Raw genomic sequence first — 16021 nt, 5'->3', positions numbered from 1 at the left:
TCAGTTGTCTCTTTCTGCSAGCTTATTCAATACGCCTACTTCTCTCATCTTTTCTGATCTACCACACAYTCAATGACTCAATGGAAACATTGTCTCTCAATGTTGACGGTGGTTTCGGTTGCGTGTGTAACATCTGGGTTCCTCTATAAATTCAAATGAAGCCTGTCTGATTTCCATGTGAACCGTGTCATGAAAGCAAGTGGCACTGGCTTAAAAGAATGAGGCAAGTGCATGGATGGACTAGGCAACGAGTCTGTTAAAGAAGTGAGGACATGTATATTTTGTAGTTTTATTAATTTTTTCCCACGTGTGCAAGTGATATCACATMATTTCACTTCTGCTTGTCTGAGGATACAGCATTAATAGCAACTACGGTATATCGCTAAAAGTAGAAAGACCACAGTTCATTATGGGATAGAATGTGGAGTCAAATGGCACCTATGTCGTGCAAGCAGCATATTAAGAGAATTTGTATATTGTCTCAACCAACTTGTTGATCTGTCTTCACAGAACACATCACATTTCATAGCAAATGTTTGAACTTGAGATGCATTGTAGTCGTCAAAAAGAGTCCAGGACCCTGAACTTGTTCTAAACGCCTCAGGATTCTCTGAAACAACTGCTGAGGAGCTTTGACCAAGTCTAGGGGCAGAGACAACCATAGACACTGGACAATCCATCTGAACTGGGGACACGATATGTACCTTTTGGTTTATTTTTGTAGAGAATCGAAATAAGTTAAGTCATTTCAATACAGTAGGCTGTAGTACTACATTCAGTAAACACTCATCACAGACAATTATTGCATATGAGAACCAATTTTAGGCAAAACAATTAAAGCGCATCAGTCATGTCATTGAATAACACTATTGTGTCTCAAAGGCCTTTACGTACCTGTTCGTCAGTGTGTGTATATAGAGATCTCTTCTCCAGTCGTCCATTCTGTGAATGAATAGGGGGAGAGTACGGAAGAATGTTTTAACTGGACAGAAAGAGGAACTACAGGCCTAACGTTCAACAGGCCACTTCCCCATATGAGAAGGGAAACAATGCATCTGATGAGGACAGGGGGAAGCACATGGACCAACCACAGCTATTGGTGGAGACAGAGTGTKTTGTACTTTACTTCTATGTTGGAAGCTGTGACCGTGTTGTCTGTGTCAATGACATTCAGGGAAAATCCGCACACATATTTCTTTCAGTGTTTTTAACATTCCTAATATGCACAATTACAATGAGCTTCTATTTGATTTATGGTGCAAGGCTATCGAAACAAGACAGAAATACAATACTTTGTACGGGATATGCCTTGTAAAGTACAAAGGTCCCAAGATGGGCTCACTCAAGTGCAGTATATTGTGCTAAATACCTTATATCAGTTGAGGAAGGTTGCCTATTGTCTCATAATGATGCTAATTTGCATACAGCACYGAGGCTTGTGGCGCATGCCTAGACTGCTCACAGCAGGTGTAACTAATTTAGCCAAATTTTGTTTGTGAGAGCAACGGTCAATGTCTCAAAGGAAGACTGATTTAAATACAGTAATTCTAAAGAAATACAAAGATTTATGCTTATAAMGTTGATCAATATTTTATGAAGGGGGGCGCAGTGAAAGACAACTGTGGTTAGAGGGCGACGTTGGACTGTAATACAGCCTGCACAATTCAGTTCGACGCCTTTTCTGGACCAAGAAGTGGGGCTGTGTGAACTGAATCACAGTAAGCTATATCTGCAWTTTTTATAAGCCTATCTTGTTCTTTACAGTTAGAAATGACGGTTTACGCTTAATGTTATTCAATTGTATTCCTGGTAGCCTGATAACGCCAGCATAGTCATCTTTAAACATTTTATCAGAAAGTGCCTTGTGTAATTGTAAGTTATACCCTAGGCCAGGGATGGGCAACTGGCAGCTCTTTTGTAGGCCCGCKRATCAATTTCCCCCACCCCCMAWTTWKTTTTTTAGCTTAGGGCCCTCAAAAGGCYWGSKCYKRCTSYRWSTSYRKGTATGGATGTGGGTATGCAGACCCGTGAGCCACAGTGGCCCCTCATGAGTCCCTACCCCCATCAAAGTTGCCCATCCCTGGCCTAAGCCTTATCCTACAGTGCAAACTTTCACTAGTAGTGGGATTTGATAGTATGTTTTTGTAGTTTGTTTGTGGAAATTTGTTGATACCTGAACCAGACTACAGGTAGTAGATGGTGTCCACGTCATGATGCACCTGCACATCTATTGGGGCCATGATGATAGATAGACCGTTGCTATTTGATTGACGTGTGCGATGTCTGATGTGTGTGACATCCGTTTCACTCCTCCAGTTTGTGTCTGCGTTYTGCATTCTCAATAGAGAATGAACATGTGTCTCTCATATTCATAATGCAGTTAGTTGTTACAGTAGATCATAGCTTCTTTTTTTTTTGTGTACTATTTATTTAGCTTTATGGGGTAAACATTCCATTGTAAAATGAACACTGGTAAAGCGGTTTCATGTATAAATCATGAATAAAAAAGAATTCACAAGAATATAAAAACATGTTTAAAATAAAAATTGCATGTAGTAGACATTTGCACGTCACCACTTTTTACACACATTAATCAAGTCATGCTTAATAGCAAATCAATTAAAAAAACTTGAATACAAGCGAGTCTTTTGTAAACAATAATGCTGTGCTACACGTGAATTTCCAACTGAATAGATGGTGTTTTACATCAAACCATTAACTTTGCACAAACCCCAGCATATAAATCTTTCCTTTGAGTCAATAAATACTCTTCTTGTATGGTTGCAATAGTCAAATGTCTTATTACAAGTGAATGTCAAACACACGTTGCAAAATTAGCATMAATTGAATACAAAAGCTATACATTGATCTAAACGGAAACAGCAGAAGCCTGTTAACCAAATAAGCAGCATCACATTACATTAAGTAAACAACTGAGCAGTTGAACATCTTTGTCACCTTTTCACCCTTATCTCCCCACCTTACAATGTTTACATTAGTTGGACCAAGTCCTCTTTCATAACCATTCATTGTCGCCCATTCTCTTCCCATATCAACCACATCGCTTGGACAAGGGAAGCAGACGTGGAATCAAGAGTGTTTGGGAGTTCAGTTCTGTTTCAGCACACTGGCAGTCCCTCACCTCAACCTTTTCAGCCCATACATAGTAAAGTTTCCCTCTCCCTCTTGTCCAGTAGCACTTTAACAGGTGTACTAGCCYACGCCCTTTCCCTCTCTTTCTCCTTCAACCTGCCCTATTARGAGATGATGCAGGAGTTGGTCTTGTTCATGGGCGGCCGGGAGGCCTTGGGGTCTCCTTTGGGGAAGGTCTCCCTGCGGCGCCTCAGAGCAGGGCTCAGCCGGCAGGGCAGGTTGGTCTGCTGCAGCAGCTCCCTGAACACCTCCATCACGTTGTTGTTCTCCTTGGCCGACGTCTCCACGTAGCTGTTGTTCCAGTCCAGCTCCACTGTTGACAGTACGTCGTCAGCTGCCACCTGCCGGTCGCTTCCCGCTCGRTCTGMCTTGTTRCCCACCACCACGATCGGGGTGTACTTGTCCTCCTTGACCTCCAGGATCTCGTYKCGGAGGCTCTTGACGGCCTCCAGCGACTCTGCGTCGTCGACCGCGTAGACCAGGGCRAAGGCGTCGCTGTTCTGGATGGAGAGCTTGCGCATGGCAGGGAAGGAGTAGCTGCCGCTGGTGTCCAGGATCTCCACGGTGACCTTAGAGCCACCGATGTCGTACTCCTTGCTGTGCATCTCCTCCACGGTGCGCCGGTGCTTGGGCTCGAAGGTGTCCTGGAGGAAGCGGCGGATCAGGGCCGTCTTGCCCACGCCGGCCGCCCCCAGGAACACCAACCTCACCTGCGTCTTCTCCTTCACCTCTAGAGACATGATACTGCTTTTTGTTTGGATGACGATGTGCTTCTAAAAGTGTCTTTAAACTGGCCGCTCCGTCACTGACAGTCTCTGTCAGTAGACAGGTAGAATAGTAGAACGTAAGACCAGTCAAACTCTTCTGTATTCTGGTGAAGTTGCTGTCGGTAGAAACAGCTGCGCAATTGCACACTGAGTGTAGATTGTCAGAGATTTCTGTCCAAAGATTCTAGCATAAGGTCTCTGATAGTGCTCAAAGTTCTCTTGTAGTAGGTAGGTGCTTGTCTGCCTCTGTGGTTTTCCACGCTCCCTTTTATGTGTGTTTTTGGTCGCAGGGATTCCATGCCCTCTTCTGGCAGGAGCCAATCAGTTCACGGCTGTCTATTGAGGCATAAGATATGAGTGGCCAATCACTGGTCTGCATGCAAATGGGAGTACTAGACAGATTGGAGAGGGGAAAACTAAGTGATATCTGAAAGTGTATAACGAGCTACTGGTAGGAGCAGAAGTCTGATTATCATTCAACGCCGACTCACGTAACATTAGCTCACAGATGAAAGAGCAGCCTGATCATCTTGATATCCTATTTTGTGTTTATATGCACAATAAAAACGACCTATATTTTAGAAATATAGTAAATCCACCTTGAGTAGTGATTACAGTATGGACTTCAATGCAATAGAATGTGTTTGAGAGTGATTACAACAACGAAAGATTCCATCAAGGAGACTATTGCTTGCTGCTTGTTCTGTATTTCCTCATGGTTAAAGTCTCTCAGCCCACATCTAAATTGATTGATAATACATTTTGAATCAAATGATGACGTCCCACTTTATGACTCATGCTTGTCATTTTCTTCTACCTGAACAACTCTTTGCCAGTGCAAGGACAGCCTGTCTGGTTTGCTATGGTCCTCCTGGTTAAATAAACCGTTCACCTCACATGACCGTCATGGTAATGTATATAGGTCACGCTAATAATGTATGACATAGATGATTAGCGTGACATAAATATACCCTTTGGCAGTGTTGGTCTGATTATTTAAGAAGCCAAATAGTGAGCTGAATATTATATCAGATTAACTTAATCACAACACGCTGAATATTATATCAGATGAATTTAATCACAACACGCTGAATATTATATCAGATTAACTTAATCACAACACGCTGAATATTATATCAGATGAATTTATTACAACACTCTGAATATTATTCAAATGAACTTAATCACAACACCTGAATATTATATCAATGAACTAATCCCAATTATATCAGATAACTTAATCACAACACCTATTCATGTATTTTTATGGACAGTCAGTGTAAATGACATGTACAGGTGTGTGTTCACAGGAACTAAATTCCTGTTGACCTTTCCACACCAGGTGTCTGTGTTGCTGCATGCAGTGAAACAACTCTATGGCCATTAGGGTCCGCTCTGATGACATTTGACAACATTTCAAAAGCCCTCAATGCATTCTTGAGGGAGGATGCCACCACTGTGTTATTACCAGGAGGGAACGTGTACCTGATGAGGAGGCTCCATCGTTGGCAACAAAAGTGGTGTTTGTGTTCCGCGAGGAGTGCAGCCAGGTAGACATTGGAGTAGGTGGTTATTGTTATTCAGCTGTAACACGCTGACTCAATGAAATGATGTATTAGTGGCACCTCTTTAAGAAATCCTGCAAAAATCCAATTATCGTCCTCACAATCTTAATTCACTGAGAAAAAGAAAGGTGTTGTTTGTTGAACATCTGGGTTTCGACTCGTGTTAATGCTTCCACAAATTAAACGTGTCTTGAGGCACATTTGGCCTTATTGCCTGAATCTTTAATACATTCTCTTTCCTCGGCGTCCAATTAGGTGTAGTTAAAGCATTTCATAGCTTTTGAGTGATATGACTGAATCACGTCGCTCCTGTGTAGAGCCAGATCTTTAAAAAAGGGGAGCCATTTCCTTCTTAAAAATTCCCCTAGATCTGCAGCGTTTGACGGACTGTGACTGTCCCTGTCCCTGCCTCGTCAGGCTAGTGACAGCGTGGAACCATCGGGAGCTCCACGGAGGGACTCCCTCCCCACCACGGTGTGTACCCGATCTCAGTTATCTTCTCTGGACCACTGGCTGTGTGATAGGCAGCAGAGCAGCCTGGGAAATATCATCTATACAATCTATGTTCCAAGACTGCCATGCACTGGTATACTGCAAGGCTGTATGCACTGGTATACTGCAAGGCTGTATGCACTCACGACTCTGGAATTTTAATCAGTGTTCTAGCGTTCTTATTCATTCACGATGTTCTGTCCACTCTGACATGACCTGAGACATTAGTGGGCTTATTGGGGAGCATGTCAAGTGTCCAGAACAACCAATTCCCAGTAAATAGGCCTATCTTCAACTGCGTTTATTAGTGGACCACCTCCTTCCCATGTGACGTGGGCCTAATGGGGGGAATCCTCGTAGTGCTGTAGATAGTATATTATAGTACAGTCTGTCCAAAAGCTGCCAATGTCCCATCACCAGGCAAGACACTGGTTCTCCCTGTCCTGCTGTTAATCTCAGGGAACGTTCTATCCCTGTGCTCCTCTCCATCACAGATGAGTCCTCTGATTGTGCCTCAGCCCTCATCCACCTCAAACCATTTGGACTTTCGTGACCGGACCCACAGGTGTAAGGACCGACGCCGGAGTAGAGAAGCAGGTACAGGGAGTCAAACATTTAATCAGGAACAGACATGAAACAAGACAGGAACAGTGTCAGCTCACGGGTATACAAGGACATAAGACAATCAATGCTGAAGCGGGGAACAGAGCGGGGGAACAGACAGATATAGTGGAGGTAATGACAGAGGTGATTGAGTGCAGGTGAGTCCAATAATCGCTGATGCGCGTGACGGGGGAATGCAGGTGTGCGTAATGATGGTGGCAGGAGTGCGTAATGTTGGGGAGCCTGGCACCCTCGAGCTCCAGGGGGGAAGAGCGGGAGCAGGCATGACAACAGGTGTCTTTGTGCTGTCATGGCGGCAGTGATGGAGATGTTTGGGCGAAGGGGGGGCGATCATGTGCACTCATGCAGTCCACTTCTTCTCTAATTGCCCGTGTCCTTCTTCTCCTTGACTATTTAATGTTYCCAATACAAATCCCCTCCACCATTGTGGGTAACCCCCAATTAGGGTGCACGTGCACCCAGGTGTGCCAAGCTCTATCACTCCTTCAGCTCGAACATTACATGTGCGAGTGCCGGACAGACATCCATTTACTACGGTAATTACACAAGCATTCATTTACAATCATTTTCAAGATCACAGCAACATTCATTTGCAATCACCCAAAACCTTCGACAGACTTTCTAATAATTTTTAATCACCAGAGGCATTACTTGGACATTAATTAACAATCATTATAATCTGGGTAGTTTGACTCCTGGATGCTGATTGGCTGAAAGCTGTGGTAAATCACACAATATACCACGGGTATGATGCAAAATTACTTGTTTACTGTTCTAATTTCATTGGTAAACAGTTTATAATAGCACTAAAGCACCTCGAGGGTTTGTGGTATATGGCCAAGTGCTGTATCCAGGCACTCCGCATTGCGCCATGGTAACAAACAGCCCTAAGCCGTGGTATATTGGCCATATACCACACCCCCTCGGGCCTTATTGCTTAGCTAGAAACATCACAAAAAAAAACATTTAAATTCCCTTCAATCATTACAGGAACATGCATTACAAAAACCCTTCATTTTCCAATCATTACAAGAACATGCATTTCAATGTAATTGGTTAATACTTTGTGGGCAAATTTTGGGCTGTCCTTGTTTATCTGAAACAGTATAATTGAAACTGATCCTAGCACCCGGCTTGGTTGATACAGGGAAATACTAGCGTGCTATTATTAAAGTGCTGACTATCAGCATCAGAAATAGACAGGCGCTTGGCTCAAAGCCCTTGTGTACTGTGGACGTGTTCAGTGCCATGATTCCCTAAGACCCTGTCTATGTCTGTAGCCCTGAGAGGAACACAACCACAGGAGGTTGGTGGCACCTTAATTGGGGAGGACGGGCTCGTGATAACGGCTAGAGCGGAATAAGTGGAATGGTATCAGATACATCCCGGTTTCCATGTGTTTGATGCTATTCCATTCGCTCCATTCCAGCCATTATTATGAGCCGTCCTCCCCTCAGCAGCCTCCACTGAACACAACATAACCCTGCAAGAAGACGGTGGAGATGACAACAGTGATATTTGGCCGAAAATATATAGACCTGTATTATATTGTGTATGTGAGGCACTGAATTAGCCTGCACCCGTTAAAGATTGAATCCGCATTTGGGGAAACAGCGCCATGTTCACGCCATCGTTTTTGTTATTGTTTTTGTTGATGAAATGCAGACCATGGGATGAGCGTGGTAATTATTATTATTWTTWTTTTTTTTTTWACATATTCTGCTGTTCTTTCGCACATGCAATGATGTTTGAGGGGAAAAAGTGTTGGTTGTTTGCAGTAACTTGTCGTTGTAATATATCAAACGGATGCGGTGGTTCCACCAATGAAGGATTCCCTCCTTTAAAAAAATAGTACATTCTCTTGACTGCGCAATCTTCCCGATGTTTCTGATCAGGAAATAACTCTAATTCTCAATGAAAAAGGATTTTGTAATCAAAGATCCAGGCATGCATGGAGTGGAACATGATCAGATAGACAGCATCATCTTCCAGTGAACATCTTTCCAGTTTTTCAACTCATCAGTCACGCATCTGCTATGATGGGTGTGACAATTCTACCTAGATTGGTGGAAGAATCCATTCTCTATGGGCTTCATTTTAGGTTTAGTGCTTTGGACTGATTCCAAATTGTTATTATATTGTATTCACTTGTACTCGCCGTGGTTTCCACTCTTCCCTCATCGTAGTATAGTGGTAACTGTTGATATGGAAATGTCATTAAACCAATGTTTTGGTCTTTTGTGTCACATGTGCTGTTGTTGACCAAAGTCCTGTCATTTACACCATATGACTTCCCTAAGTACAGTCTTAGTTTTCCCCCTCCTCGTATGTTAGAATTCCAGAAAGCAGCACCAAATGCACAATTACCTGAGAAAACAAACACTATCATTTGATCCGGTAATCCAACTCTAGCCAGGCCCATATCTTCTCAACATTATGGCATTCTTATCATGGCTCATCGGATGTTTGCAAGGATGGGTAGTACAGTAAGTCATAGGGGTTCACCTATCTATCCTACTGTACCTAATGTTGCCTTCCGCCATAAACACTGTAGGTCTCTTTTGGCTCGTTCCACACCAACACGCCAGTGTTGATGGCATTCTTTCCCTTTGTTATCCTCTGCAGCTTCTTGACCTTGGCTGACTCAAGACAGAGAAACAAGGGCATTTTCTAAATCTTATCCATGTCCTGCGGGGTTGGTTTGGGTTGAGCCACTTCTCCTTTCTTTGGGCTTCAACACGAGTGTCACTCGTGTTTGATTTGTGATATGGGTTGACTGTCCCTGTCCTCTTCCAAGATGCTCTCTAAAACGGATTAGGTTTTGTCYGGAAGGCTGCCGGACCCAGGTCCCCTCTACTTTCTCKGTTCCATATTTASKCYTGTCGAAATAGCATTGTGCTAAARTAGTTKCTCCTGAGCCCACATCCTTTCGTATTTGCGTTTGGTCCAATGGATGTCTTAGGGTCAAACAAAGTCCCACGCTCCTCTCCTTGCTGTGGATTTATTTGACCAATGTTTCGGCTAAAGAGCCTTTATCAGCGTGTGGYGAATAGGTCTTATTGGTGTAAAACAATGACAGACTCCTGGCATTGACACACTGTCGGGTCTTTCATGGGCCCATGTTGTAAATAGACTAGTTAACCAGAGGTTATGTCAGCACAACATTTCCCCTCTCCTAACACAACCAAGGCAGGTGAGAAGCCGTGCTGAAGTGCTGTTTAATGCACAGGCTTATTTGGCCAATACCCCCTGCGAGGTGACAGAGAGAAATGCATGGAGGGCAGTGCAGGCCAAGGCAGCTGTAATAGAAAGCAGCGAGGGAGACACTGTTGTGCATACTCAACAAGCAACCAGCAGCGGCGCATGGGTAAAATCACTGGGGAAGCCAACAGTAACTGACAGTTACATGACCTACAGCATGGTCAAGCAAGTTAATGTTTCCGACATTTTTGGACCACTAAACAACTATTGATTTAGAACCACGGAGAGTTACCGCTTAGTCGCAAGGATAACAGGAGCTGCCTCCACTATTCCAGCACCATTTCAACTTCAACAACATCATCAAATCACCTGTGTTAGTCTAATACAGTGAAAACGAAAAGATACCAAAAACAATTTAGTCCAATCAACGTATGCTAAAATGATGTGGCTGTCCATGATTCTGTGTGTGTGTGTGTGGTGTGTGTGTGTGTGTGTGTGTGTGTGTGTGTGTGTGTGTGTGTGTTGTGTGTGTGTGTGTGTGTGGTGTGTGTGTGTGTGTGGTGTGCGTGGCGTGTGTGCGTTCGTGCAAGTAGGAAAACATGTTGACTCATCCTACTTGTAGAAAAACCAATGCCATCCTCCTCTCTTTCATGTTGACGAAACGGTCTGTCACTGTCATACAGTACACACTTTTATTTTTTGTTGTCCTAGGCTACCTGGCTAAAATGCTTGCTTGGTAGCCCAACTTCCATACATGGGCAACTTTAGCTAGTTAACATTAGCCTTCTACATCTAGCTACATATTGAACTTCCATCCTCTCAGGCCAGGGCCACAACAATGTATGAATTAATAGTTGGATCAGAATCGCCATTATAGTCATTGGCCAGTACAGAGAATTAAGTAAAACCACATGTCCAAATCCCTATCTCCATTCATGGCTAATTTAGGAAAGGACTAATTTCCCACCGGAGGACAACAACACAATGAGATGCAACAATTCAAGTTTTTTTGTCAATGACGTATGCTCTCAATGGGATTTGATAGGAGTGACGCCAACATCTTACCACTGCTACACCTGGTGGAGCCTTGTCTGGCAGCGAAACAGCTCTTTCAGACTCATTTACTGCTTAAAAAAAAAATGGGTCGTTCTTACAGTATTCTCCCTCCGCACCAAGTCAGAACCGTAGGCAAAATAAAGGGGCATATGAACAGACAATGAAAGTTGTTACAATATTTGATTATGATATTTCTCTAAAACAGGCTATAGGCTACATGTGCACCACCAAGTCAGAACAGTAGGCTAAGTTATGAGGGGAAAAGGGACCAAATTATTAGGGTGAGGCACATGGGCTACTAACAGCTTACTACACAACATACACTTAGTATTACTTTCTTAGCTACAGTATACATATCTCCCTGGCATATCACATCACTTATGCAGCAGCATGCAAGACATGTCTGGACTCACCTTGTGGTGCTGTTCTCACTTGAACAGGAAGGTGGCGCGGCGGTCCTTCGTTGGCAAATGTTGTCATCAAAGCCTGGCATTCTCTGGATTTGTGGTGCTTTCAAGACAACTGGGAACTCTGAAAAAAAGTAGTTTGAATCATGATGTCAGTCATCTTCAAGTCGGAGCTCTAGATAGAGGCCCGAGTTCCCGACTTGGAACTCTGAGTTGGATGACCGTTCAAAACGTATTTTCCCAGTTGGGCAATTTCGTTTTCAGAGTTCCAAGTTGTCTTGAACTCAATGAAGTCTGATATTTCCCCGTTCCGAGTTTCCAATTGTTTTGAATGTGGCAGAAGTCATGCTGGATTGACAGCATGGCCAATGCTGAATGTTTATCCTTTTAAGCTTGGAAAAGAGACCCTTAAACCCAGACTTGGACCACACACCCACCACTGAATAGCAGGCTAGTGATTGCTTTGCAATGCTTGCAGTTAGCCACTGATTCCTTCCAAACCACTCACTGCTGAAATTGTGATTTCTAACTTGTTGTGTAATGTGTATGTCCAATGGCCAATGTGCACCGATACGTTTTATCTATAATTTCTCTTCATAATTTCTCTTCATATGACAAGGGTTGAAAAGAAGATAGTTGATTTTGATTCATTAGGTAGACTTCTAGCTTGCTAGCTAATATTTTGAAAGTATGATGTTGACTTGATCAGTCCAATCAATGCTATGGTAGATATAACGTGATTTGACGTAATTTTATCTGTGGCCAATAACCTTGAGCCTTCTCATTTACTCCCAATGTAACTCTATGGTAGCACCCAAGGGGCTTGAATTTTTGAGCTCTCCCCGTATATTTTGCGGCGACGTAGTGTCCCCATGAGTGACAGAACACTGAGCCAATCACGGCGCAACTAGAGAACACTGTCGGAACTGGAAGCACAAGCATTTCGCTACACTCGCAATAACATCAGATGACCAATAAAATGTGATTTGATTTGACATTACCAACCTTTACGCTCCGTATTTTCCGCTGGCTTCCCTACTACCACAGACAGCACTGAGCTAGGCTGAAATACCCGCATTTTGGAGGTGCCTTACTCAAGAAAGCAAAAAAGAGACCATGTTTGTATGCGGCACTATTATATATTTTTTTACATTGTTTGCAAACTGATATGTGACAAGTATTTATGCCAAAATGACATGAAAAACATGAAAAAAATATTATATATATATTTGTACTTTTTTATTTGTCGCTACCCCACCTGCCCTGAATGACGGGTTGCCCACTGCATGAGATGTCTTTATCAGGGCTGATTTTACACAGCACCTTTCAAACACTTTTGATTTAATTGAATAAAATCAATTGACGAAAAGCTTTCAAAAGAGGGTCAATGTGCTGTTTTTTAGACCAATTTGAATCATGATTTGTCAAAACGTGCACAATTTCTCTGTCCTACACATCGGAGTGCTGCTGCAGACACTTACATGTCTTGACCAATCAGATTCACGGAAATTGCAGGTCTCACAGGCCGGGCACAAAGTACAGTGCATTACGCTCAACACGCGCTCTAACACTTTCCTCCTTTATTTATGTGTGAGAACACATCACTTTACTCCCGACAGACACAAGCAAAAACTCTTCCAAAAACTCTTTGCATGGAAACAAGACAATTTTTTCAGTCTGATCAAGTGTAGGCTACTAACAACAGCAGCTGCAGCTGCGTAGTCTAGCCTACTATGCGCCCTGTCCCTCTGGCAAGGGTAAACAAAGCCGTAATGTTGTGTATTTATAGCCCATTTGTTTGTGAGAAAATATGAATGGGATCAAATTTGGTTTATATTCAAACTTGGGCTAACTAGACTTTTTCAAACCCAAATTATTAACTGGAATGAATCAATAAACACAATAGCTGACGTAGACTGTGAATAAATGTTTTATTGTGAAATCGTGTTGCTTTGTTTCCTGTGTCTGTGTATAGGAGACCCCCTTCTTTAAAATATAATTCATGTGAACAAGTACAAGGTTGCTGCAGTTTCACGGGGTTTTCATCCTCCCCAAGGCCAGGAGTTTTTCCAGGAGTTTACATTTTTTTTATGTGACCTGTGACCTACAAAAACTCTGGTCCCATCATAGCTCATATTAAACCTTTTTACAACAGATTAATCACGTCATACCGTATACGGCCTGGAGTTTTACCTGGTTAGGTTACCAGATCAGGAAAAACTACAACAGGGCTGCAGCGGCACCATCACTATTTAAACATGCTCCTATTATGTGGGCTGAGTCTCAGGCTTTTTTCTCTATACTCGAGTTCAGTGGGYTGAGTCACTGACGTGATCGTCTGTGGAAGAAGCTTGGACCTACTTTTTTGATATTTTCAGTGGTATTGTGAACAAACATGCCTCCATAAAGAATATGAGAATAAAAACAGGTTCAGCCCCTGGTTCGACTGTGATCTTGCAGAGTCACTCCACCTCAAGAATTGCATTTGGCGAAGGGCTCCSCACACGCATACTCAGGCTGACTGGCTCTCGTTCAGGCAAATGAGAAATAAGTGCACTCAGGCTATCCGGAAGGCCAAAGTTAGTTACTTTAAGGAGCGGTTCTCTCTCTGTGGGTCTAACCCCAAAGAAGTTCTGGAAAATGGTGAAAGACCTGGAGACCTTCCTCCTTACAGCTGCCCATGTCCCTTAATGTGGATAATGTGGTTGTTACTGACAAGGAGCGTATGGCTGAGCTCTTTAATCATCACTTAACTTCTAGTTCCTCCCAATCCCGGATCCGGGAGCACCCCCCACAGTAAAAAAGCTGACTAGCATAGCCTAGCATAGCGTCACAAGTAAATACTAGCATCTAAATATCATTTAAATACCAAGTCCAAGACACCAGATGAAAGATACAGATCTTGTGAATCCAGCCATCATTTCTGATTTTTAAAATGTTTTACAGGGAAGACACAATATATTAAATCTATAGCTAACCACGATAGCAAAAGACACAACTTTTTTTTCTCCACCATTTTTTTCCTGCATGGGCAGCTATCACAATTCGACTAAATAAAGATATATATAGCCACTAACCAAGAAACAACTATTAAGATGACAGTCTGATAACATATTTATGGTATAGCATATGTTTTTTTAGAAAAATGTGCATATTTCAGGTATAAATCACAGTTCTACATTGCAGCTGCAATCTGAAATAGCGTTGGAAGCAGCCGGAATAATTACAGAGACCGACGTCAATTACCAAAATACTCATCCTAAAACATTTCTGAAAATACACAGCATACAGCAAATGAAAGACCAACATCTTGTGAATCCAGCCATCATTTCTGATTTTTAAAATGTTTTACAGGGAAGACACAATATGTAAATCTATTAGCTAACCACGTTAGCAAAAGACACCACTTATTTTACTCCACCAGTTTTTTCATCCATCAGTAGCTATCACTAATTCGACTAAATAAAGATATATATAGCCACTAACCAAGAAACAACTTCATAAGATGACAGTCTGATAACATATTATGTATAGCATATGTTTTTTTAGAAAAATGTGCATTTTTCAGGTATAAATCATAGTTTTACCATTGCAGCCACTATCACAAAACTCACCAAAGCGACTAGAATAACTACAAGAGGCAACGTGTATACCTAATTAATCATCATAAAACATTTCTTAAAAATACACAGCGTACAGCAATTGAAACACACAGATCTTGTGAATCCAGACAATATTTCAGATTTTCTAAGGGTTTTACAGCGAAAACACAATATATCGTTATATTAGCATACCACATGAGCTAACATCACCCCAGCATTGATTCAAGGCAAAAAGCGCGATAACGTTATCACCACCAAAATATATTAATTTTTCACTAACCTTCTCAGAATTCTTCAGATGACAGTCCTGTAACATCATATTACACAATGCATATAGAGTTTGTTCGAAAATGTGCATATTTAGCATCACAAATCGTGGTTATGCAATGTAATCTGTCAAAACATGGCATGCATTCTGGCCGGCGCCATCCCTGGAAGGCACCTAAGTTTACGATTATTTATCGATTAGATTGACAAAAAAAATATAGGTTGGACAGCTAATGAAAGATGCATTAGTTATTAATGCAACCGCTGAGTTAGATTTTTAAAATTAACGTTACTAGACATACAGTGTGCGTTACAGCCAGACTAGTGCCGCAACAATGGCCGACAAATGCGTTTACATTTTTTCCACATAAATACGAAATAAATCATAAATAGCTCTTACTTTTGGACGAGCTTCCATCAGTATCTTGGGCAAGGTGTCCTTTGTCCAAAATAATCGTTGCTTTGTTGTAAAACTCCTCTTCAACTTCGGAACTAGCAGCTAACAATGTGCTTTGACCTCTTTCTCCCTCTCTCTCCAGATGAAATCTCGCGTCTTGTGACGGCCGACCGCCCAACAACCTGCCCGCTTGACCCTATCCCCTCCTCTCTTCTCCAGACCATTTCCGGAGACCTTCTCCCTTACCTCACCTCGCTCATCAACTCATCCTTGACCGCTGGCTACGTCCCTTCCGTCTTCAAGAGAGCGAGAGTTGCACCCCTTCTGAAAAAACCTACACTCGATCCCTCCGATGTCAACAACTACAGACCAGTATCCCTTCTTTCTTTTCTTCCAAAACTCTTGAACGTGCCGTCCTTGGCCAGCTCTCCTGCTACTCTCTCTCAGAATGACCTTCTTATCCAAATCAGTCAGGTTTCAAGACTAGTCA

At 42.5% G+C, this 16021-nt stretch overlaps 1 protein-coding gene across 1 annotated transcript; it reads right to left on the bottom strand.

The window, feature by feature from the left end:
• Nucleotides 1-2421: 2421 nt before the first annotated feature.
• Nucleotides 2422-4147, bottom strand: LOC111964461 (GTP-binding protein Rhes). The gene has a single exon (XM_023988382.2). The coding sequence runs from the start codon at nucleotides 3891-3893 to the stop codon at nucleotides 3258-3260; it is 636 nt and encodes a 211-aa protein (XP_023844150.1). The 5' UTR covers nucleotides 3894-4147; the 3' UTR covers nucleotides 2422-3257.
• Between the last annotated feature and the right edge of the window lie 11874 nt (nucleotides 4148-16021).

This window comes from Salvelinus sp. IW2-2015, linkage group LG1 (genome assembly GCF_002910315.2).
Source record: "Salvelinus sp. IW2-2015 linkage group LG1, ASM291031v2, whole genome shotgun sequence".
Lineage (NCBI taxonomy): Eukaryota > Metazoa > Chordata > Actinopteri > Salmoniformes > Salmonidae > Salvelinus > Salvelinus sp. IW2-2015.
The sequence above is the reverse complement of the archived record's forward strand: the minus strand, read 5'-3'. Positions and strand labels throughout refer to the sequence as shown.